The sequence below is a fragment of the Stenella coeruleoalba genome (assembly GCF_951394435.1).
Source record: "Stenella coeruleoalba genome assembly, chromosome: 15".
Taxonomy (NCBI): domain Eukaryota; kingdom Metazoa; phylum Chordata; class Mammalia; order Artiodactyla; family Delphinidae; genus Stenella; species Stenella coeruleoalba.
The window spans coordinates 77,968,853-77,992,519 of NC_137161.1; the positions used below are offsets into that span (position 1 = coordinate 77,968,853).

The 23,667-nt window shown below is 42.7% G+C and overlaps 1 protein-coding gene across 1 annotated transcript in view; it reads left to right on the top strand.

The window, feature by feature from the left end:
* LOC307197975 (general transcription factor II-I repeat domain-containing protein 2) overlaps window positions 1-23,667 on the top strand; it is a 54,422-nt gene that overhangs the window by 14,510 nt on the left and 16,245 nt on the right. Inside the window, exons 3-9 of the mRNA XM_079944558.1 lie at window positions 2,201-2,339; window positions 11,203-11,322; window positions 12,841-13,024; window positions 13,177-13,205; window positions 14,645-14,699; window positions 15,013-15,056; window positions 18,620-18,697. Coding sequence (XP_079800684.1) covers window positions 2,201-2,339; window positions 11,203-11,322; window positions 12,841-13,024; window positions 13,177-13,205; window positions 14,645-14,699; window positions 15,013-15,056; window positions 18,620-18,697 — 649 coding nt within the window. The remainder of the gene's footprint in view (window positions 1-2,200; window positions 2,340-11,202; window positions 11,323-12,840; window positions 13,025-13,176; window positions 13,206-14,644; window positions 14,700-15,012; window positions 15,057-18,619; window positions 18,698-23,667) is intronic.

Genomic DNA, 23,667 nt, shown 5'->3' on the forward strand with positions numbered 1-23,667 from the left:
CCAGATAATCAAGATTATCTCATCTCGGGCTTCCCTGGTGGTGCAGTGGTTAAGAATGCGCCTGCCGATGCAGGGGACACGGGTTCGAGCCCTGGTCCAGGAAGATCCCACATGCCGCAGAGCAACTAAGCCCGTGGGCCACAACTACTGAAGCCTGCGTGCCTAGAGCCCATGTTCTGCAACAAGAGAAGCCACTGCAATGAGAAGCCTGCACACAGCAACGAAGACCCAAGGCAGCCAAAAATAAATAAATTAATTAAATTAAATTTTGAAAACCTTTAATTAAAAACAAAAAAAAGACAATCTCATCTCAAGATCCTAACTGTAATCACATCTGCAAAGTCCCTTTTGCCTGTAAGGTAACATAACAGGCTCTGGGGATTAGGACGTAGACATCTTTAGGGGCCATTATTCTGCCCCCCGTAAGCCACTGTGTCAGGTGATGTTTGAGTGGAGATGGGCATTTTGGGAGTCTCAAGAAGGGGAAGCTGGGTTGGAGATTACATTTAGTTTTAGTTTAGTGGTAAGTATTACGTGGCTTGATGTTATTTCTGTGTCTGGGTAAATTATTGCTAGATGTCCTGGTATAGGAACGGTTTCCAGGAATAATCCGATGGTTGACTGTCAACTCTTCCGGTAACTCGACATCAAGGGACAAGACCCGAGGTCATATTGCAGTGTGAACATGTTCCCAACTCCAAAAGTATGTGGGTAGTAGAGGGGAAACAAGGTTTTAAATGTACAGAGCCCGCAGCTAGTCTGTGGAAAATTCTTCCAGTCATTAAATGGGTGTAATTGTCAACAGAGGATTTGTTTTTCATCGATGCATTGTCAAAACGGAAGTTCCCGCTGGTCAGGAAGATACTCAGTAACATAGCGTATTCAGTTATAAATACACCAAACACTCTTTTAAATTGGTGAAAGGAACTACATAAAGTAGAATTTATCAGAATTCTTGTCTGTAGCACCACGAAGAACAGCAAGTGTGTCTGTGGTATGAATTTTCATGTGTCATTCATCCTTATCATCAATAATAAAAAGGTAATCAATCACGTTGGAGGAAACATTAAATTATCTCTATTCTCTCCATAGAAAATGATATTATGAAATTTTTGTCACAGGAAGAGGCAAAGAGTCTGCAGCCAAAGATGTAGGGAAAAAAGGCACATGAGACAGGCATGTCAGGTGTCAGGCGGTCAAGATTCTGCACTCAGTTCCAACATGGGTGTTTTCCCCACACTAACAAGCAATTCTTAGACACCAGCTGGGTGTCCCACCATTCACCTCACTCCTGACACTATTTACCTAGAGAGAGCATCAGATTCCACAGGTTAAGGGCTCAGTCCTACAAGACTGTCTTCCCTACCCCTCCCCCAACTTCAGATGCCATTGGCATGCCCGCATCGTCACCTGTGCTTCTGACCAACCCGCTATAGATTGGAGGGTCCCACATGCCCCTCCTCGGGTTCGATTAATTTGCTAGAGCTGCTCACAGAACTCAGAGAAGCATTTGATTTACTAGACTGTTATAAAAGGATCTATATAACTCAAGGACAGAAAGATGGGAGAGATGCACAAGGCAAGGTGTGGGGAAAGGGGAACAGAGCTTCCATGCCCTCTCCAGGTGCACCACTCTCCCTAAATCTCCACTTGTTCATCAATCCTTTTGTCTTTTCCTTCATTACCTAGGGATGATGGATTAAACCACTGGCCATTGATTCAATCTACAGTCCGTCTCCCCTCCCCAGAGGTCAGGGGGGTGGGACTGAAAGTTCCCACCTTCTAATCACCTGGTTGGTTTTCCCAGCAGCCAGCCCCCATCCTTAGGCTGGTCCCAAAGTCACCTCATTAACAAAGCAAAAGACACCTTTATCTCGCTCTTAGAAAATTCCAAGGGTTTTAGGAGCTTTGTGCCAGAAACAGTGGAAGATAACCAAATATATACATTTCTTATTATAAATTACAAACATCATCACAGGTGCTGAATAAAAATCTTCTTCTCGCGGTTTTATGATGTTAATGGTATTTGCTTGATAAAATTTGTTTTTGTTTTTTTTTCTTGGTGGTTTTTCTCATTCTAAAGAAATATTTGTTTTGTACCTAATTTTGTACTTTTTTTCTTAAGGCAGACCTCACAGGCCCCACAAAAATCCAGATCTGCCCTTGCAGATAACATTTTATTCTTTTTTTTCCATTTCAGTGTAAAGAACTGGCCAAGTCCAAGGCAGAAGTGGCCTGCATTGCAATGTATGAAACAGACGTGTTTGTCGTTGGAACAGAGAAAGGACGTGCTTTTATCAATGCCAGAACGGATTTGCAGAAGGATTTCGCAAAATACTGTAGGTGTTAACAATTTTATCCTTTGTATTCATAAATCTTAGAATTTTGGCAGGCAAGACTTATGTATTATTTTCTTCTAAGATGTCATAAGCATTATCCTAAAAATGGTTCTGACACATCCCTTTGACTTAGCAAAACACTGAGTCCAAGAAACATGGTCAATGTATTTTACACTGTATCCTCAGCAGGGCCCTGGTTTTGTAGAATACATTTGAAGAACATAGAGGAAACTGTCTCTCATTCCTAAAATAAAACCAAATGGAACAAAAATACTCTTATTTTACTCCTTCCCAAAGGAAAGGGAAAAACTCCTTCAAGGCCTATTCGGTTTTTCTTTCAGCTAATAGCCATTATACTCCTTTGTCTTTTTTTTTTTTTTTTATGTGGGACTTTCAGAGCCTTCAATGTGCCAATATGTGTTACAAGGAACATTAGTGAGCATATGTGGTCATCTGTGAGCTAAACTAGTCTAGTGTGTTAAAACCTACATGCTGTATAATGATTATCTCTACCACTGTAGGTCATCTGCCAGGTATTGAATTAGCAATTTTGTATTCCCTGGAACCAAGAAAGGAAAAAAAAAAAAAGTTTATCGTGTGTGTGTGTGTGTGTGTGTGTGTGTGTGTGTGTGTGTGTGTGTAGGGGGATATGGGTATAGATATATAGATGTCTCCAAGGGTTGGCAAAGGACGTATACCTGCTCTGAATTATGTCATAGAGTTTTCTGCATAGGAAGTCCTCTCAGAGTTTTAAATTGTCTGGCACTCTATATATATCCTCTCTATATATGTATACAGTTGACCCTTGAACAACATGGGTTTGAATTGCACAGGTCCATATATATTTGGAATTTTTTCAATAGTAAATACTACAGTACTACAACATCTGTGGTTAGTTGAATCCACAAATGAGGAACCGTGGATACGGAGGAAACGTGGATACTGAAGGCCGACACTAAATTATACACAGATTTTCACCAGTACCCCTAACCCTCATGTTGTTCAAGGGCCAAGTGTATACCATTTTACTACAAAACAAACCTATATCTATGAAAGATCATACATATATATATATATACAGGAGAGAGGATGACTGATTCAGATTGACTTTTAAGACCAAACTTAGGGTCTCTACTATCAAGAAGATTAAAAAACTGAAGCAATCTTTAAATAAGATGGTGAGTATGTAATTGATGAACAAGAAAGGTATGCTCAGATCAGTGTCAACTGCCAACTGGATTTCTAATCGTTGAAATTGAATCACAGATTTTTAAAAAATTTTCACAGTGCATGCTAATTTTTCATATATAAAGTTATTCATATTTCTCTGAATGTGTTTTCTCTCTGTTTTCCTTGATAAATCTTGTAAGGCATTCATCTCTTTTAATTAAATTTCCAATGAGGCAACTTTTGGCTTTGTGATTTTGTCTATTGTTTCTTTGTTTTCTTTGTCATTTATTTCTGCTCTTTATTATTTCCTTATTTAATTGAATTTAATTGCTTTTCTTTACTAGCTTCTTGATTTGGTAGCTTAGGTCATTGAGTTTTTTAAAAAATATTTAAAGTTATAATTTTTCCTTTAGGTTCTGCTTTAGCTGTAATCCTCAGACTTTGATATGTTGTGTTTTATTACGATTTTGTTCAAAGTATTTTCTAAGAACCCTAGTAATTTCTTTTTGACCCATGGTTACCGAGAAGCATGTTGCTTAATTTCCTAATATTTGGAAATTTGGGGATTATTGATTTCTAGTTAAATCCCATTGTGGTCCAAAAACATACTCTGTATGATTTTAATCCTTTTGAGTTTATCAAGACCTAATTTATCACTTAGCACATCATTTATGTTGGTGACTAGTCCATGTACCCTTGAAAAGAATTTAGATTCTGCAGTTAACAGACCAATCAGGTCAAGTTGTTAAATGTTATTCAGTTCATCTGTATCATTTCCAATTTTCGCCTATTATTTTATCCATCATTGATAGAGGATTGTTAAAATAGCCAACTATATTGCATATCTGTTCCTCCTTTTGGTTAGTACATTTTGCTTCACACATGTTGAAGATATGAATATGAACGTTATTAGACATAAATTTAGGATTGTAATGTTTTCCTGCTGCATTGCCCCTTGCTTTCCTCACAAAATATTCCTCTTGCTTTCCTTTATCCTCCTGATCTTGAAGTCTCCTTTGTCTTGTATTAATATAGCCTCACCAGCTTTCTTATGACTAATATTTGCATAGCACAGCCTTTTCTATTCATTTACTTTCAGCTCTCTGTACTTTATATTTAAACTATGTCTCTTGTAAACACGCAGTTAGGTCTTTTTTGTAAAAACCAGTCTGAAAATCTGACTCTTACTTGGATTGTTTCATCCATTTACATTTCATGTCATTATTTAAATGGTTTAGTTTAAGCCTTCTATGTTGCTGTTTCTTTTCTGTTCATCTCATATGTTCTTTGTTCCTTTGAGACTACTTTCCTGCGTTATTTTATTTCTTATTTATTTTTTTAATAAATTTATTTTATTTATTTATTTATTTTGGCTGCATTGAGTCCTCGTTGCTGCACGCCTGCTTTCTCTAGTTGTGGCCAGCGGGGGCTACTCTTCATCGTGGTACACGGGCTTCTCATTCTGGTGGCTTCTTTTGTTGCGGAGCACGGGCTCTAGGCACGTGGGCTTCAGTAGTTGTGGCATGCGGACTCAGTAGCTGTGGCTCGTGGGAGCACAGGCTCAGTAGTTGTGGCACATGGGCTTAGTTGCTCTGTGGCATGTGGGATCTTCCCGGACCAGGGCTCGAACCCATGTACCCTGCACTGGCAGGCGGATTCTTAACCACTGTGCCACCAGGGAAACTCCCTGTGTTATTTTAGATCGAGAATTTTTTTGTATTATATTTTATCTCCTCTATTGACATTTTAGCTCTTTTAGGTTTTTTTTTTTTTTTTTGGTTATTCTTGGGATTATAATATGCCCTCCTAATTTGTCACAGTGAACCTAAAATTACGATTTTTCTACTACACCTACAATGTAAGAACCTTAAACAGTATAATTCTGTTTACTTCTGTCTAGCCCTAATATGTTATAAATCCTGCAGTGCCTTATGATGTTTGTTTTAAGTAATCACTTTCCAAAATTTTTTTAAATAATCTTTTATATTTACCTACATATGTACCCTTTTTTCCTTCTTGTAGCTCTGGATTTCCATCTGGAATTATTTCCCTTCAGCCTGAAGAACTTTCTTTAGCATTTCCTTTAGTGTGGGTCTAATAGTAAGAAACCCTCTCTGATTTTGTTTATCAGAAAATGTATTTACCTTGCCTTCATTTGTGTGTGTGTGTGTGTGTGTGTGTGTGTGTGTGTATGTGTGTGTGTGGTTTAAAAAAAACCATAAAGTTTACCATGAAACCACATTTATGGGTATGGTAGTTCAGTAGTGTTGAGTATATTCACATTGTTGTGAAACAGATCTCCAGAACTCTTTCATCTTGCAAACCTGAAGCTCTATATCCACTAAATAAACAATTCCCTTTCCCCCACTACCTTGGCCCCTGATAACCACCATTCTCCTTTGTTTCTATGAGTGTGGCCATTTCACATACCTCGTCTAAGTGGAATCACAGAGTACTTACACTACTAACGCCTGGATTATTTTACTTTGGGCGGGCATAACATCCTGAGGTTTCATCCATGTTATAGCATGGAACAGGACTCAGTCTGCCTTCAAACACCTCTAATGAATCTTTCAGTTCAGTTATCGGATTTTTCAGCCCCAGAGGGCCGTTTGGTATTTTTATAGCTCCTCTTTGTCAGTGCCCTCCTTTTGTCCATGTATCATTTAGTTGTCTTTCTATACTCTCTCTTAGTGCATTGATCATCTTTATTTTAAATTCTTTGTCAGGTAGTTCATAGATCTACATTTCTTTAGAATTGGTGTCTGGAGTTTTATTTTGTTCCTTTGAGTGGGCCTTGTTTCCCTGCTTCTCTGTATGCCTTGTAATTTTTTCCCCCCCCTGGGATTTTTCCTGGGCATTTGAAAAGACAACCACCTCTCCCAGTCTTGGCTTACTGGCTCCGTGCGGGGGAAGACCACCCATCAGCCCTGCTGGCTGTTCTAGAACCTCTCAAACCTTTTTGAATCTCTTTCGCCCCCTGGTGTCTCCCACAGAACTGCAGCTCTGAGTTAAGTCAGTGCTCTGAGACAGGCAAGATATAAATCAGTTCCTCCAGTAACCCCCAGACAAGCCAGAATGTTGGACACACAGTCCACTCTTGTTTCCACGTCAAGGGAGGAGCCCCAGTCCGGGGGTTCCTTCGCAGCTGCTCTGCACTATGCCACATAGAGGGAGAAGCATGAATAGGCATGAAATGCCTATTTATAGCCTTCTTTGTTTTTACCCTACTTGGTCTGTGGAGCTTACTGAATCTGCATGTTGACGTCTTCATCAATGTTGGACATTTTTGGCCATTCATATCTCTTCAAATATTTATTCTAATTCTCTTCTTAATTTACACAGAGAAGGAAATTTGCTATTTAATGTTTTTTTATTTTTTTAATTATCTTTGGCTGCATTGGGTCTTCGTTGCTGCACGCGGGCTTTCTCTAGTTGCGGTGCGGTGGCTTCTCTTGCCATGGAGCACAGGCTCTAGGCGTGCAGGCTTCAGTAGTTGCAGCACGTGGGCTCTAGGGTGCGCGGGTTTCAGTGGTTGTGGCTCATGGGCTCTAGGGCACAGGCTCAGTAGTTGTGGCACATGGGCTTAGTTGCTCCACGGCACGTGGGATCTTCCAGGACCAGGGTTTTAACCCGTGTCCCCTGCATTGGCAGGCGGATTCTTAACCACTGTGCCACCAGGGAAGTCTGGCAGGTGGATTCTTAACCACTGCATCACCAGGGAAGTCCAGAAATTTGCTATTTATTGTCTCACAAGTCATTAAGGCTCTGTTCCTTTCCCCCCCACTTTTTCTTTTTGTATTCAAGTTTCAGATTGGATAGTTTCTATTGGCATTTCTTTGAGGGCACTGATTCTTCCTTGAGCCGTATCCAGGGCGCTGTTAAGTCCATCTGGTGAAATTTTCATTTCTGATTATTTTCCATTTCTAAAATTGCATTTTCTTTCTTCCTTCTGTGGTTAACATTTTCATTTCTCTGTTGCAATTTCCCTTATATTAATTTGTTGTGTTCACCACCCCTATAAAAAGTCTTTCATGTGTTTATAGCAGTTGTTTTAGTCCTTATCTGGTAATTTCAACATCTGGGTCATTTCTGGTTCTGCGTCTATAGATTTTTTTTTTCTGTCTTGGTCACGGGTCACAGTTTCCTGCTTCTTCACGTTCCTACTAATCTTTCATTTTATACTGGGTATTATGCGTGATATGTTGTAAAAACCTGCTAAGTTAAATTGCATTTTCTTCTGGCAGGCAGTTGAGTTACTGGCAGGTCACCCTGTCCCCATGCAGATGAGAGTTGCCCTTGGCCCTAGAGCATCCCTCTTGGTCTCAGAAGGCGGCCCCTCCTCCTAAGATGTGCCCCTTAGTTTCACAAGGTGTTAAACAAGCTTCTCGAGCTTGGTGCATCTTGAATACCAACCCCTGTCTTTCTGGCACCACACAGCTGTTTAAATCTCTTCTCAGCAATTTACCTTCCAGATGTTGCTTTTCCTTAAAGCCTCACCCTGTGCTTGCAGAGTTTGGAGACGAAGCAAGCATTTGAGGGAAGATGCTATGATGATACTGGGTCTCCTACCTCTGTGACTCATTTTCTCCAGAATTTCCCTTTCAGTGTTTAACCACAATGGCAGTCCTGATATGTGACATAGATTTCCTCGTTTCACTAAGACGGCTGCTTTTTGGTTAAGCTCTATTTCTTCCTGAGTCCCACAGGAAGTCAGGAGTTCCCATGGGGGAAAAGCCAGGTCAATGTGCATCTCATCCCATATGTGTGCTTCCCTTCTTTCGAGGATAGCATTCCTTCCTGCTTTCGCCTGTTTCTGGTTGTTCTTCAGTGCTTTCAAGTAGTTATCTTCTCATTTTGTCCAGAGCTTATCGTTCATTGTTCCTGGCAAATACACACTTCTCTGCCATTGCTGGAACAGTAATACTGGGTGTCATTCTTGAACGTGTGATGGTTATTTCTCTAGAAGTTGTCTTGAAAGTTAGGAAAAATTACCATGGAATTGCATCAAAAACACATTTACCTGCCTTCTGAAGTTAGGAACCAACTCCCTGCTGTATAAGCATTCACAAATTTAATCCTCAAAACAGAAGGAATTTAGAATCAACCTGGGTTAGGGTTATAGGTGCTTAATATTAAAGCAATATAAAGTAAACCAGGGACTGGCGAGCTTTCTCTGTAATGGGAGTGATAGTAACTGTTTTAGTCTCTGGGTCATTACAGCCTCTGTTGCAGCCACTCACCTTGCTTTGTAGCACGAAAGTAGAAGCAGGTGATATGGCGATGAATGCACCTGGTCAATAAAACTTTATTGACAGCACTGACATGTGAATTTCGTGTTATTTTCTCAGGTCATGAAGTAAGTCCTTTTGAACTTATTTAACCATTTCAAAATATGAAAAACCATTCTTAGCTCACAGGTCATACAAAACACAGGCCGCGGGCAGGATGTGGCCCCAGGCTGTAGTTCACTGACCCCTGGACTAAACCTGCAGGCAGTACTGTCAATTATTCTCTTTACCTCTTATTTTACCTGTGGGCCAAAATTGTTTGAATGACCAAACACACATAGGTTTTCACCTGCTTCCTTCTTTTAGCCTAATTGGTTCTGATATGTGAACATGCCTAGGAATTGCTTTGCAGAATTGTTTACACAGAACTATATATATCCTGTACTTCCTGGATGTCTGAGGGTTTTCAAGTATAATTCTGTCTGTGCATGATTTTTGCCTTACATTTGACCCTAGAACGTAACTCCATGGTACAAGCCTCTCTGGCCCAAGAAATCACTTTGACGGTTTTCAAGTTACTGCCTCTCTACTCCAAGTCCACCCTTCTTTGTCCTGCCTTGTGATACTGGAACTGGACCCTGTAAACATTTCTCCCTTGGCAGCTGGCCTAGGACCTACCTTGGAGGCTTTTTCAGGAGGTCCCTGGAGGAGGAAGACACTTCTCTTCCCGTTTCCAGTGGGCTCGCACCTGCTTGTACCTGTAGCACACGGTGACCAATTGCACTTGGGATTCCCAGGGGCACCCCTGCCGCACACAGCATCCAGTTGGCTCCCCTGCATCCCGGCCAGCTGCCCAGCAAGTCACACAGAAGTCCCAGAAAGTTCCAGAAGGAAGCTTCCCAGAGAAATCTCAGGGGCACCACACCCACCGGCAGTTTCCCAGGGAGTTAGTTCCACCAGTGCCTGAGAGAGAGGCCTCCTAGAAAGTTCTGCAGGCATCACCCCATGGGTGGTTTCCAGAGTTCTGCCACCGCCCCAGGGAACAGCTTCCCTGCAACAGCGAATCTGGCGGCACCCCGGGGGCCACTTGCCAGTGGTTTCCACTAGCACCTCTAGAGGACGGGTCCCTGCTTGCCAGCCCCAGTTTATGGCACCCCTGCAGACTCTGCCTCCTCCCCAGAGAGGCCTGGACCTCAGCCTCGGGGGGACTCTCTTCCAGGATTAGTTTCTCCCTCAGCCCTTGCGGTGGTCGATGCTCCTGCTGCCTGTTGCTTTGTGTTGTTTAGAGTTCTCATTACCCCTTAGCAGTTCATCCTTGTTACTACGATTCTGTTTTGGTTCTTTTTTTTTGGCTGCACCAAGTCTTAGTTGTAGCATGCAGGCTCTTAGTTATGGCTCGCGGGATCTAGGTCCCTCACCAGGGATCGAACCCAGGCCCCTCACATTGGGAGCACAGAGTCTTAACCTTGGGACCACCAGAGAAGTCCCACTAATGATTCTTTTATTAAACTTTCCCTGTTCAAATTAATGTGTGGTTTCTGTGTCCTGACTAACCCTGATGAAAACAAACAGTTTCAAAACTTTTGCAGTAGCAGCTGACAGGGGGGCTGTTCCCGAACCTGCCCAGTGCTGAGGGTCTTCCTACACAGTGACTGTCACTTGCAGACTGGATAGCAAATAATTTTCTTTTTTCTTTTTTTTTTTTGGCTTCCCTACTTGGCCTGCGGGATCTTGGTTCTCCAACCAGGGATGGAACCCGAGTCTTCTGCAGTGGAAGCGCAGAGTCCTAACCACTGGACCGGCAGGGAATTCCCAGCAAACAATTTTCTGTTACCATTTCCTCTGAACTACTAATATTTCCTTATATGTTGAATTATTTATTGTTTATCAGTAGATTCATTTCACAGGTGATCACTATGTTATTTTATCCTGTTCATCAGAAATAGCCTGTTCTTTGTTGTGTATTTTTTTTTAAATTAAAAGGTCTTGTTTTGGACTTCCCTGGTAGCGCAGTGGTTAAGAATCCGCCTGCCAATGCAGGGGACACGGGTTCAAGCCCTGGTCCGGGAAGATCCCACATGTCCCAGAGCAGCTGGGCCTGTGCGCCACAGCTGCTGAGCCTGCGCTCTGGAGCCCTTGAGCCACAACTACTGAGTCTGCACGCCACAACTACTGAGCCCACGCGCCTAGAGCCTGTGCTCCGCAACAAGAGAAGCCACCACAGTGAGAAGCCCGCGCACTGCAACGAACAGTAGCTCCTGCTCGCTGCAACTAGAGAAAGCCCGCGCGCAGCAACAAAGACCCAACGCAGCCAAAAATAAATAAATAAATTTATTAAAAAAAAAAAAAGATCTTGTTTTATGTCTATTCCTTTTTCCTTTCAGTACCAGAAGCATGGACGTTAAGAAAACGCACAGTACAGATACTTGGATACTGACTTTGTACTGATCACTCGTTTACAGGCATTGCCGAAGGGCTGCAGGAGGTGAAACCCCCAGGCCCTGCCAACGGGATGCAGATTGATTCAGGAGAAACGGAAATACTCAGAAAAGCCGTCGAGGACTATTTCTGCTTTTGTTACGGTAAAGCTCACTTTAAGCATTAATTCTCTGAATAGTTCACTACAGAAGATGGTTTTAGAAATCATTTTATCAGCGTGACTATTTAGACCGTCTCTAACATTGGAAAAATCCACATTCACATCAAGGGAAGAGCCAGTAAAGTACCAGATCAAGTCTTCTTAAGGAAGACCACTTGGTCTCTTCTGGTCCATTGGAACCTCTGAATTCATCAGCCTTCAGTCTTTGCAGAGCCCCCTCCCCATGGCCATGCAGTTATTAGATGTTCATGGTTGGTTCACGCACCAGCCTCATCCTCATTGGTCTCCCCACCCACCCACATCTTCCCACAGGCATGGAGACAGGGATTTTTTTTTTAAATACCTACACAGTGCTTAAAAAAGCTAGATAACAAGGAAGTCTGCAGGTGTTGTACTTGTGATAGAAGCACCTTAGCATCTTAGGGCCTGGGTCATCATTCCTAGACAGCTGCAAACATCTGTGTGACCTGCAGGTCCCTGTGACCATTTGGATTTGGGGGACTCCTCCAGCACAGGGGATCTTAGGGTCTCAGGCTACACTTCCATATGAGAAATGGAGCTCCAGCACCTCGGGGCTGGTCAGCCAGTGCAGAGACACCGACATATCCCCAGGTGGACTCAGCTTTCTACAGGCAAGTTGGCCCAATCTGTACAGTGTGACACAGGGACAGCTAAGATTTGGGCAGGGCTCTCATCCTCTTTGGCTGCAGCCTGAGTAACCTCAGGCTGTTTCCTGCAGCCCTGGGTGCACCAGGGTGAGCACCCTGAATTGTGCAACCTCCAAGAGAATGGAGAAAAAGACCTATTATTTTCTTTCTTTTGGAAATAGATTATTTTTAGTTAATTAATTTACTTATTGAAATATAGTTGACTTACAATATTATATTAGTTTCAGGTGTACAACATAGTAATTCAATATTTTTTTAAATACATTTATTTATTTTATTTATTTATTTTTGGCTGTGTTGGGTCTTCGTTGCTGCGCGCTGGCTTTCTCTAGTTACGGCGAGCAGGGGCTACTCTTCGTTGCGGTGCACGGGCTTCTTATTGTGGTGGCTTCTCTTGTTGCGGAGCACGGGCTCTAGGCATGAGGGCTTCAGTAGTTATGGCACGCGGGCTCAGTAGTTGTGGCGCACGGGCTTAGTTGCTCCGCAGCATGTGGGATCTTCCCGGACCAGGGCTCAAACCCATGTCCCTGCATTGGCAGGCGGATTCTTAACCACTGCGCCACCAGGGAAGCCCCTGTGATTCAATATTTTTATAGATTATGCAACCTATTATATTCTCTTATGTGAAGATTTAAAGGAAAACATTTTATACTTTTTCTTTTGGCCTTTTGGTCGGAAATTTTATTAACTTGAGATATAGAGGCATAGGACACTTTAAGCTTTTAATAAATTTCAGAACCAAATATCACCACCTGTGTTTATGACACTAAGTGAAACTGACTATCAGGGATTTATGCTCCTATTATTTAAAGACATCCTGCTGCTTCTTCTAGGCAAAGCCTTGGGGACGACAGCGATGGTGCCTGTTCCTTACGAGAAGATGCTGAGGGACCAGGCAGCCGTAGTGGTGCAGGGGCTCCCAGAAGGGGTCCCCTTTCAACACCCTGAGAACTATGACCTTGCAACCCTGAAGTGGATTTTGGAGAACAAAGCGGGGATTTCATTCCTTATCAACAGGTGATAGGCTCTACCCCCTCCTAACAGCTGATACACTGACTTAATTTCAGTTAGTTAATTCTGTCCCGTTATGTTTAGAAGTTGGTTATTCAGATGTTTAATCTGTCCGTCTTGTGTGTTCATGTCAGGTAACAGTATTGGTTTTCTTGCAGACCCTTCCTGAGTCCCGTGAGTCAGCTTGGTAAGTGACAGCTTCTCATACTTGGTGACTGCCCTTGACTGCTAAACCGGTTCTGCTTCTTAATTAAAATGCAAGTTTGGCACATTCTAAAGCTTGTTTATGCTTTGTCTTTCCTGCCTTGAGGAGGCCACCTCTGATCCCGGGGCCAGGGGTGGTGGGGATGTTTGCAGGGACTACAGCTCAGGGAAACACACATACCCAGCCTAAGAGCCGGGACGCCACCCTCCCGTCAGCTCGCATGCCGGCGAGCGTCTGCGTCCAGCCCTCGGAGGGCAGATCTACCTTGTCCATGTGCACAGGAGTGTGAGGATGCTGGAGTGACTTCCTGGTCTCTGAGCACCAACCACAGGCCAGGCGTTGTGGGATTCAGGAGTGGTCTGGGCTGTGTGACCGTTCCCGTGCTTCTGAGATACATGATCTGTGAGGAGGAAAGAGACTGTTCAGAGAACCAGGGGTGACCCGTGGAGGAAATCCCTGAGAGCCCCCAGAAGGGGTTAGAATTGTGTGGTCAGAAGAGCTTCCTGGAGGAGCTGGCCCCCAAGATAAGCAGGATCTCAATAGCTTGGTTCCCCCAGGATGCCCATTCCATGTGGTCAGGCAGAAAGTTATGTGCAGGGTGTTTGAGACCATGTTTGGGAAACCAGGACCCCTCATAAGCTCCTTAACTGATGAAGGGACCAAAAAAGAAAATAGTAAGTTTACCAGGAACATTTAGAGATCCATCTGTGCCCACTTCCTTATTTTCTCAGATTATTATTCTGGATCATAGTTGGAAACCTTGGGCCATAGCTGTTCATGAAAGACCAGGTCTAAAGAGGGTGTTATGCTGAGCCTATATAGGTACAGAAGCCAGGTGGCAGGGGTGGGTGGAGGGTCTGTCCACATGGACTACCTTGGGGTATAGAGGGAAATGAGACACTCCTGTGCATGGGCTACTCACAGAGCAGGTATTTCTGGAGCAGTTGTGAGTTCCTGGGGTCCCCCAGTTCACATTAAAGGAGGGACTGGAGGGTGAGGGGTGGCAGGTGACCAGGTAACTGTTGTCCCAGGTGGCTTGTATTGTCATTATAGAAATAACGGTAATCGCTGCTGCTGACACTTATTTTGTGATAGGCACTGTTCTAAGCACTTTGCATGTATTAATTAATCCTCACCCAACCACCATTTTGAGATGAGGAGACTGAGGCACGAGGAGGCTTAGTAACCTGCCAGAGGTCGCTCCGGCACAGGTCTGCTCCTTGGCCCCCATTGTGCCCACACAGATGGCCCAGGCCCTGGGGGCTGCTTTGAGTTGGTCTCTCCTCCGCTGCTATTCCATGATGACCTAGAGCCAGGAATTCTGTTCTCTTTGTATTCGCTTTCCCTTTATATGCCTTTGAATGTTGTCATATTTCAAGGTGCAGACAGAGGCTAGCGTGTGTCTTTTTACTCATGCACAGGTGGGCCTGGGTTGGTAACAGATGCTGAGAGATCAGTGACATCACCAAGTGAAAGGTAAGGGATAAATAAAAAATTAAGTCCCCATCTAACCCAAATGTATTAGTTTTTAGGCTATGGAATGTCTTATTTTGTTACATATTCTTTATTCAAAAGGATGTTTGGGATTATGAGAATATATTCATTGACACCTTTAACTTTCTTAATAATTTGTTACAACATTAAAGTTGAGGTAGCTTTGCATTCAGTTTGATGGGGGGAGGGGAACCTATGATGGTATGGAGAGCTGGGGATTAGATTCAGTGTGTCCAGATGCCTTTGGGCAGTTCTCACCCTGCCCATCTTGACCAGCATTCCCTTCTCCTTTTAGCTGTGCCCCCATCAGTGTGAAGACTGAACCCATGGAAGATTCTGGTATGTACACTGATGCTTGTAGAAACAGGTGTTCAGCAGGTCATTATTTGACTCCTTTCTTTTGTTTTACTTAAAAATGGGACTTTCAGTAAACCAGGAATAGAGGGGAATTTCCTCAACTTGATAAAAAAAAATTTACAAAAAACCTACAGCTAACATCATATTTCATGCTGAGAAACTAGAATCTTTCCCACTAAGATCAGGAGCAAAGCAAGGATGTCCCCTCTCATCACTCCCTTTCAACATCATACCGAAAGTCCTAGCTAATGCAGTAAGACAAGAAAAGGAAATATAAGGTATATGGATTGGGAATGACAAACGAAAACTGTCTTTAATTTGCAGATGATATATTGGTCCATATTTGGGTAGAAAATCCCAAAGAATCAACAAGATAATGGGGATAGGTCACTAATGAACCTCAACGGGGGCCTTATTTGCAGAATAATCATATTTTACTCAAATATCTAGGGAAAAAAAGCCTTCTAATTCAATAAATATTAGGTACTAAGATGTTATTAAGTAGATATATTTGTAGACAAAGTTATTATTTTAATTATATGGAAATTAGAACTTGACTGCTAAATGAGTAAAAAGTCTTGAATACACATTTGGAATATGAATTTGATTTATGAATAAAGCAGTGTTTTTATTTTTGGACATAGCTTATTTTATTGCTTTCTTACACTCTGTCATTTCTAAATGTTCTACAATAGACGTACATTACTATGACAATGTATATTGGGAAAAAAATCCCTCTTTGATGGTGAGAGTAGTTAACCCCCATCCCTGCTCTTCCACGCCTCAAAAAAAAAAAAAAAAGGCATTAGAAGGAAAAATGTTAAAGGTTAAAAATAGAAAAAAAATTTTTTAACTCAAATGTTTAATCAAGGGATGGAAAAGTATTGAAAGCGTTAGAAGTAGAAACGTTAGAAAACCTAAAATAAGTACATAAAACTGAAACTCAAACCTCAAAAAGATAAAGATGAACACAAGCTGACTGTACGGGGTAAAACGAGAAGTTAATAATGTTTAGAAAAGCAACATAGAAATAAGAAATAAACAGTTCCAAATGTAAAGTTAAAGTTAAATCTGAGATAATGTAAAAGAAAAATATTCAATATTAAGAAAAGATGGAGAGAGGAGGCGAAGAGAGATGTTACCTCCAGTGAGATGGAGGTCAGAGCACGAGCTTTGCTGAAGGTGGGAGATGTGGTTTATGCTCAGCTGCCTCCCCAGTCCCTTGGGGCAGGAGTAGCCTGAATCCACCCTTGTCATACCCCAGGGTCACTCCTATCCACAGATAACATGTGCTTGGTAGAAGCTGCACCTTCAACGTCAGCCTGAAAAGAGCTCCTGTCCATTGTAGGTATTCTAGGTCAAACCAACACAAGTCCACAAAAAGGAGCCAGATATTTCAGCCAACAGAATTCAGCTGTGGCGTCTTCATCCCACTTACACATGACACGCCTTACACGCTTGCCCTTTAATCTTAGCCTTGGATGCGTTTCCAAGCTCAGATACATTCTGCCTGCATCTCTGTTGGTAACAGAGAATTTAAAACCCCCAAGCCACAGTCTCCTCTCAGAAACCCAGAAAACAAATGGGGTGGGAGTGAGGGGTTGTCGGCTCTCCCCGGGGGGCCCTTTCAAGGATCCGCGGCCCTACCGCCTTCCCTTCCGCCCTCACCAGCTATCGGGTGGATGAGCGTTTCCCGCCAGCCTTAAAATAGGCCTCTTTTGTTGAGGCCTCTCTTTGGAGATGTGATTCCCTATAAACAATCCTTAATAATGTGACTTTCTACCATGGATTTCGTGATATGAATTGCTTCCAGGTGCCTGCAGGCTTCTGTGAGCTGACCATCCATTGGCCTTATTTCCTGTGATGTTTGTGTAGCACTTGCTGCACAGAACGTTTAAATGGTTTTAACTTCTGAATTTCCCCCTCCCCCCTCATATTTTGAGGAAAGGCTGAAGCGATTCTGCATTCTGCACCGGCAAACCTGCTTTCAGTTGCCTGCATTGAAAAGAAATTTTTCTTTGACAGCCCAGCTGTCACATATTTATCAAATCTTTGTACTTTAAAGTTTTACTATAAATTACAAAAGTTATACATGTTTTAAATAAAAATTCAGTGTAGGAAGTGGTAATAAGTAGTGTAATAAGTAGTAATAAGTAAAATTCCTCTTCATTCCTCCCCTCTCAAAACTCCATCTCTCTTAAATCTCACTGCACCTCAAATTCCATCCCCGTTTTAAGGGCAACAGCTCTTTCAGATTCTTTCAGATCACTTACAAACATGTAAAAAGCTTTTTTCTTTTTTATGCACAAGTAGACCTCCATTTGTGAGCTCTCCTTTAATCTTTCCATCAGACTACCTTTCTGTCCCACTTCTGAGCAATTTCCTCAACTTGCTCAAGGGCAGTATCCATTTCACTGATATGGCCATCGGCCGTGTCCATTCTGTTCCTCAGTTTAACAAATTTTTCTTTTTGACAGTCACATTCGTTAATACCCAATCTTACTATCCCTATGCCAACAGAGCTGTTAAAGGTTTTCAGAAGACCTCCTCCCCCAACTTGTAAATTAACACTGAACAGTGAAATCCCAAGCTTGTCACAATTTTTGTTTTTGCTTCTATTAACTTTCACAGCTAAATTATATGTATACTTCAGTATCAGTTATCTATTGCGGTATAAAAGAGCACCCCAGAACTTAGTGGCTTCAAACAATAATTTAGTCTTTCTTACAATTCTGTGTGTTGGCCAGGCCGTCCTTCTGGTCTGGGCTGGCCTCACTCCTGGGGCCGAGGCCTCAGCTGCCAGAGTTGGGCCTACCTCTCCTCTTGGTCTCACATCCTCCAGGCTCATTCACGTGGCAACTCTGCTCCAAAAACAGCAGACGCTGATGCACGAGCACTTTTCAAGCCTCTCCCTGCATCCCACTGGCCAAAGCAAGTCACATGGCCAGGCCCAGATTCAAAAGGTGGAGTAGTTTTCCACTTCTAGAAAATAGGAGTGGGAAAGTTACATTGCAAACAGGTGTATATACTGGGATGGAAGACATCTGTGGCTAATTTTTGCCATCCACTACACCTTTCCCTGATAAAGCCTTTTGGTTTAACCAATGTAGTTTCCCCAGGTTTTGATATTCATTTTGTTGTAGTAAGTAAATTAAGATTATCTGTGCCAATTTGGGCCCCATTACAGCAGAATATTTGCAATACTTATATTGCATATAAATGCATGTACATATTCATCCATCTTGAAAGGGAAACTTTTCCCAAACTGGGAATTAGACCTCTTTCTCCTTCCCTTCTTTTCCTCCTTCCTTCCATCCATCTCTCCTCCCTTCCTTCTTTGCTTTATGTTGTTTTATTATTATTTTATATTTATATTTTTATATGGATAAACCATTTGTTCCCACTGCATGAGCTACAAGTTCTTTTGCTGATTGCCGTGTTGCTGTGTTGATCCAAACAGAACCTGGAAGATATACTAACCAGTCATATCTCTGTTCGTAAGTCTAGCCTAACACATAATTTTATAATTTCCATTGCGTTCAAAGGCATTTCACCGAAAGCAACAGTTATGTCAGTCAAGAAAGAATCAGAAGATCCTAATTACTATGAATATAGTATGCAAGGTAATATCATTTTATAATAATTTTCTTCTTTAGAAGTTATCTGTGATGGAAAATTTTAATTAGCACCCATCTGGAAAACAGGAAAAGAGTCGTAAAGATCCATGTACACTTACCCAGGATCTAACACACGGCCATTAGGGGAAACAACTTTACAGTCATAAAATAGATTGTATTCATACTTAGCCTGAATCCACATGATTCTGGGCATCCGTGAATGTAAAGACATTTCAGGCTGCATTTTACTAGAGTTTGTCTGTTAAATATTATTTTGTGTGATCTAAAATATTCCCGCCTTAATTCTCTTCTGTCCAGTGTGTCCCCTAGGTTGCTGAGAAGATAGTAAGTGTTAAAAGAGATGGAGATGAGTTAAGAAATTCAAGTGCCTTTTCTTTTTTTTTTAAAATTAATTAATTAATTAATTTTTGGCTGCGTTGGGTCTTTGTTGCTGTGCGCGGGCTTTCTCTAGTTGCAGCGAGTGGGGGCTACTCTTCATTGCCGTGCGTGGGCTTCTCATTTCAGTGGCTTCTCTTGTTGTGAAGCACGAGCTCTAGGCACACACACTTCAGTAGTGGTAGCACGCAGGCTCAGTAGTTGTTGCTCACGGGCTCTAGAGCACAGGCTCAGTAGTTGTGGCACATGGGCTTAGTTGCTCCGCGGCATGTGGGATCTTCCCGGACCAGGGCTCAAACCTATGTTCCCTGCATTGGAGGTGGATTCATAACCACTGAGCCACCAGGGAAGTCCATCAAGTGCCTTTTCTTCATAGTTGTTTCATTGACAGCATACAAGTTCAACGGGGAGAAGACAATTGTTACCAAATACACAAACTTTCCAAACATGGCACAGGTGGGTGCTGTGTGCAGTTAGGTGGCTTGGTTCTCTACCCAAAGACCAAAATCCCGCTGGACCCCAGCGTGATGCCAGTTTGACGATATGGTACCATCATGTCGCTGTGACTGCCGTACGGTGTTCAGATTCTTTCTCCATCTTCCAGCTCCACTGGGAATGGAGACAGAGTGCAGGACGATTTGCAGTCACATCCTCAAACATTATCGGATCAGAAATGTTTCCTACAAAATCTTAACTTTGAAAAATTTTCTGCAGCATTACGTAGCTCTGAAACTTTTGCTAAAAAAATTGTTTCAAAATATCTAAAGGCAGAGACCAGTGGAAGTTCTGTGGTAATTGCTCTGTCCTGGGCCAACCCCACCCCACCCTCATCCGCCCCCGCCTGGCCTGTCCCTTGTGACCAGTCTCCTTCCCTCTGAGCAGAGGATCTCTTTTCAATCCATCCCACACACCCCACCCCAATCACTTGTTCTCTGAAAACTGGGATCTGTCCACCTCTGTCCCCCACTCACACTGTCTGTGACTCCTTACCACCCGTAAAGTCCCAGTTTCCTTCCACGTTCCTACTGCTCTTTCTGGTCTCCCCTCCTATTTCATCTGCCTCCGTCACCCTCCCTGGGCTCTTCAGACACACAGCTCGGTCTGTGGTTCCTTGAACGTGCCCTGAACCCACCTTCCACGGGGCTTTTATATAAGCTGATCCCTCCCTGTGACTCCCTTCCCGCCCTGCAGACCGCTGAGGAGTTCCCCTGCTTCTTTCTGGGCACAGTCAGAATCTCAACTCCTGCAGGGAGCTTCCAGCGTTCAGTGTGACCTGCTGTGTTCTATCTATGCTTTTGCCAGGACTCCCTCAGCTAGTGGCAGGAAACACAGCATCTTACTCCTGCCCTGGAGCCCCAAGCCTGGGCTTTCTACATACTGAGCACTCGAATGTGCTTGCTGAGTTGAATGTGACCCTTATGAAGAATCAGTGTAACATTTGTTTCTAAATTACTGTTGTTTTGAACAAACTACTTTTAGTTAAATTACGTCTTGGCTCCCAAGAATATATTTTTGAACTTAAATGACCTTGGTGTTGATCAAATCGTGTACAGTCAGGGATAGGATACTTACAGATTCTGCTCCAAAAGGCATCAGTGGAATGAACAAGTTAGATGTACCTGCAGTTGATCTATTTTAATTTTTCAGAAAGAAGTACATTATTTGAAGAAAAACATTTACGTTAAATGTGTGAATTTATAATCTTTCTCCTGCTTTTGGAAATGACAGAACTCTTCAAGAGATCTTTGTAGAACAGCTTCCTTCTTGATGCCAAAAAGTTCCAAACTGCCTAACATCGTGGACTCTATTCCATAGCACTGAATGTTTTTGTAACCATTTAGGTTAAATGCTCACATGCTGAAGTATTGATGTCTATATCCTTTAAGTAAGGGAGATATTTTTAAATCCAAAAAGACAATCAGTGTGACTTGCTCAGAACGGCGATTGGCCCTCGGGGAGCCCCAGTGAACACGGCCCCACCAGTGCTTGGAAGCTACCCCCACCAGGACCTCACGATCCATCTGCAACACAGATCTCTCGGAAGACCTCCGACACACATTTACACGTGCACACATAACATCTTGGCCCACGGAAATCCCATAGGTCTTCTACATGTGCAGGGACCCCATCTCCAGGGTCCCCAGAAATGAAGAATGCACAGTACAAGCTGTGCTGAGACATAGTGCACCCAGGCTTCCTTGATGCTGATGGATGTCAGAGCATCAGTACCATTCTGTTTTCTTCCTGGCTGACACTGCATGATATGGGAGAGAAGCCTTCCAGGCCCAAGGGAACATGGATACAAAAGCCCAAGATCAAGGAATTAACAGTCTTTCTCGAATCACACCACTCCGACACTGACTCTTCTGCTTCCCTTTTTCACATTTAAATACCCCGTACATCGATTACATGGAGCCCAGCTGGATAATGCAAAATAATCTTTTCTGAAGGTTAGCAATGAGCACACTTAATCCCATCTGCAACCTAATTGCCCCTTGCCATGTAACATCATCTGTTCACAGGTTTTTGGATATCTTTGTGGGGGGCAATCAGCCTATCGCAAACAAATCGAGTAACCTAGATGAAATGGACAAACTACTGAAACTGACTAAGGATAAAACACAAAATTTGAATAGTCATATAACAAGAATTTGAATTAGTAATTCAAAAACTTCCTACAAACAAAAGCACAGGACCAGGTGCCTTCACTGGTGAATTCTACCAAGTGTTTAAAGTCCTTCACGGGACTTCCCTGGTGGCGCAGTGGTTAAGATTCTGCCTGCCAAGGCAGGGGACATGGGTTCGATCCCTGGTCTGGGAAAATCCCACACACCGCGGAGTAAATAAGCCCATGCACCACAACCACTGAAGCCTGCATGCCTAGAGCCCGTGCTCTGCAACAAAAGAAGCCACCCCAATGAGAAGCCCGGGCACCGCAACGAAGAGTAGACCCTGCTCACCGCAACTAGAGAAAGCCCTCACGCAGCAATGAAGACCCAACGCAGCCAAAAATAAAATAAATAAATTTAAAAAAATAACAAATAAAAAAATAATAAAGTCCCTCACAAACTCTTACAAAAGATAGAGGAGGGAACACTTCTAAACTCATTCTGTTAGGCCAGTATCATCCTGATACCAAAACCAGACAAAAACAACACAAGAAAACTACAGAAAAATATCGCTTATTCATAGACGTACAAACTTTTTCAATAAAATGCTAGCAAATGAATCCAGGAACATATAAAAAGGATTATACATCATGACTGTTGGGCTGCACCCCACAGGCCTGCAAGCCTTGTAGTTGCCCAGCCTCAAGACCAAAGAAAGCCCAGCGACGGAGACATCAGTGGCTTATTGGACAGGGGGAATCTTACACATCTGAAGCAAAGTCCTGGAGCAACACCCCACCGTGCGGCAAACAGTAGGCAGCACGTAACCGCAACCTTTACTGCTTGGAGGAGAAGGAGGCTACCATTTATAGAGGGAATCGACATCAGGTTGGCTCATCAGTTACCAGGAACACAGCGCTGGGGCAGGGGGCAAGCATGTACCAGTTACTAACTAAGCCCTATAATTAGGAGGACTGGGTAGTCATGTGAGTGAAGCAGGGACTTGTCGAGCTGGGCATGTACAGAGAACAGAAGAACAGCCATCTTGAATGGCCTGACCATACAATGATCAAGTGGGATTGATCCTAGGAAGGAAAGATTAGTTCAACATATGAAAATCTATCAGTGGAATAACAACATCATGAATAAAGGACAAGACCCACATGATTATGCCCATAGATGTAGGAAAAAGGCATTTGACAAAATCTAATACCCTTTCGTGATTAAAAAAAAGAAAAAAAAAACACTCAAATTAGGAATCCAAGGGAACTTTCTCAACATAATTAAAAGCATCTACAGAAAACCTACATAGCTCATGTCATACTTAATAAGACGGAAGGCTTTCCCCCTAAGACCAGGAACAAGACACTTGCCACTTCTTTTCAACATTGTACTGGAGGTCCTAGGCAGGGCAATTAGGTAAGATAAAAAAGGCATCCGGATTGGAAAGGAAGATGTAAAACTATTTGTTTGCAGATGACATGATCTTGTATATAGAAAATCCCAAGGAATACACACACAAATTAGAGCTAATAAATAAGTTTAGCAAGGTTGCAGGATACAAGGTCAATATACAAAACTCAATTGTATATCCATATGTTAGCAATGAACAATCAAAAACTGAAATTTTAAAGAAGTCCATTTACCACAACATCAAAAAGAATGCAATACTTAGGAATAAATTTAACCAAAGAAGTGTAAGACTTGGACACTGAAAACTACACAGCAGGGACTTCCCTCGTGGTCCAGTGGCTAAGACTCCATGCTCCCAATCCAGGGGGCCCGGGTTCGATCCCTGGTCAGGGAACTAGATCCCACATGCTGCAACTAAGAGTTCGCGTGCCACAACTAAAGATCCCGCATGCCGCAACGAAGACCCAGCGCAGCCAAATAAATAAATAAATATTTTTTAAAAAGTGGGTGCACTATTTTATAAAACAAACAAAAACAAAAAACTACAAAACAGTGTTG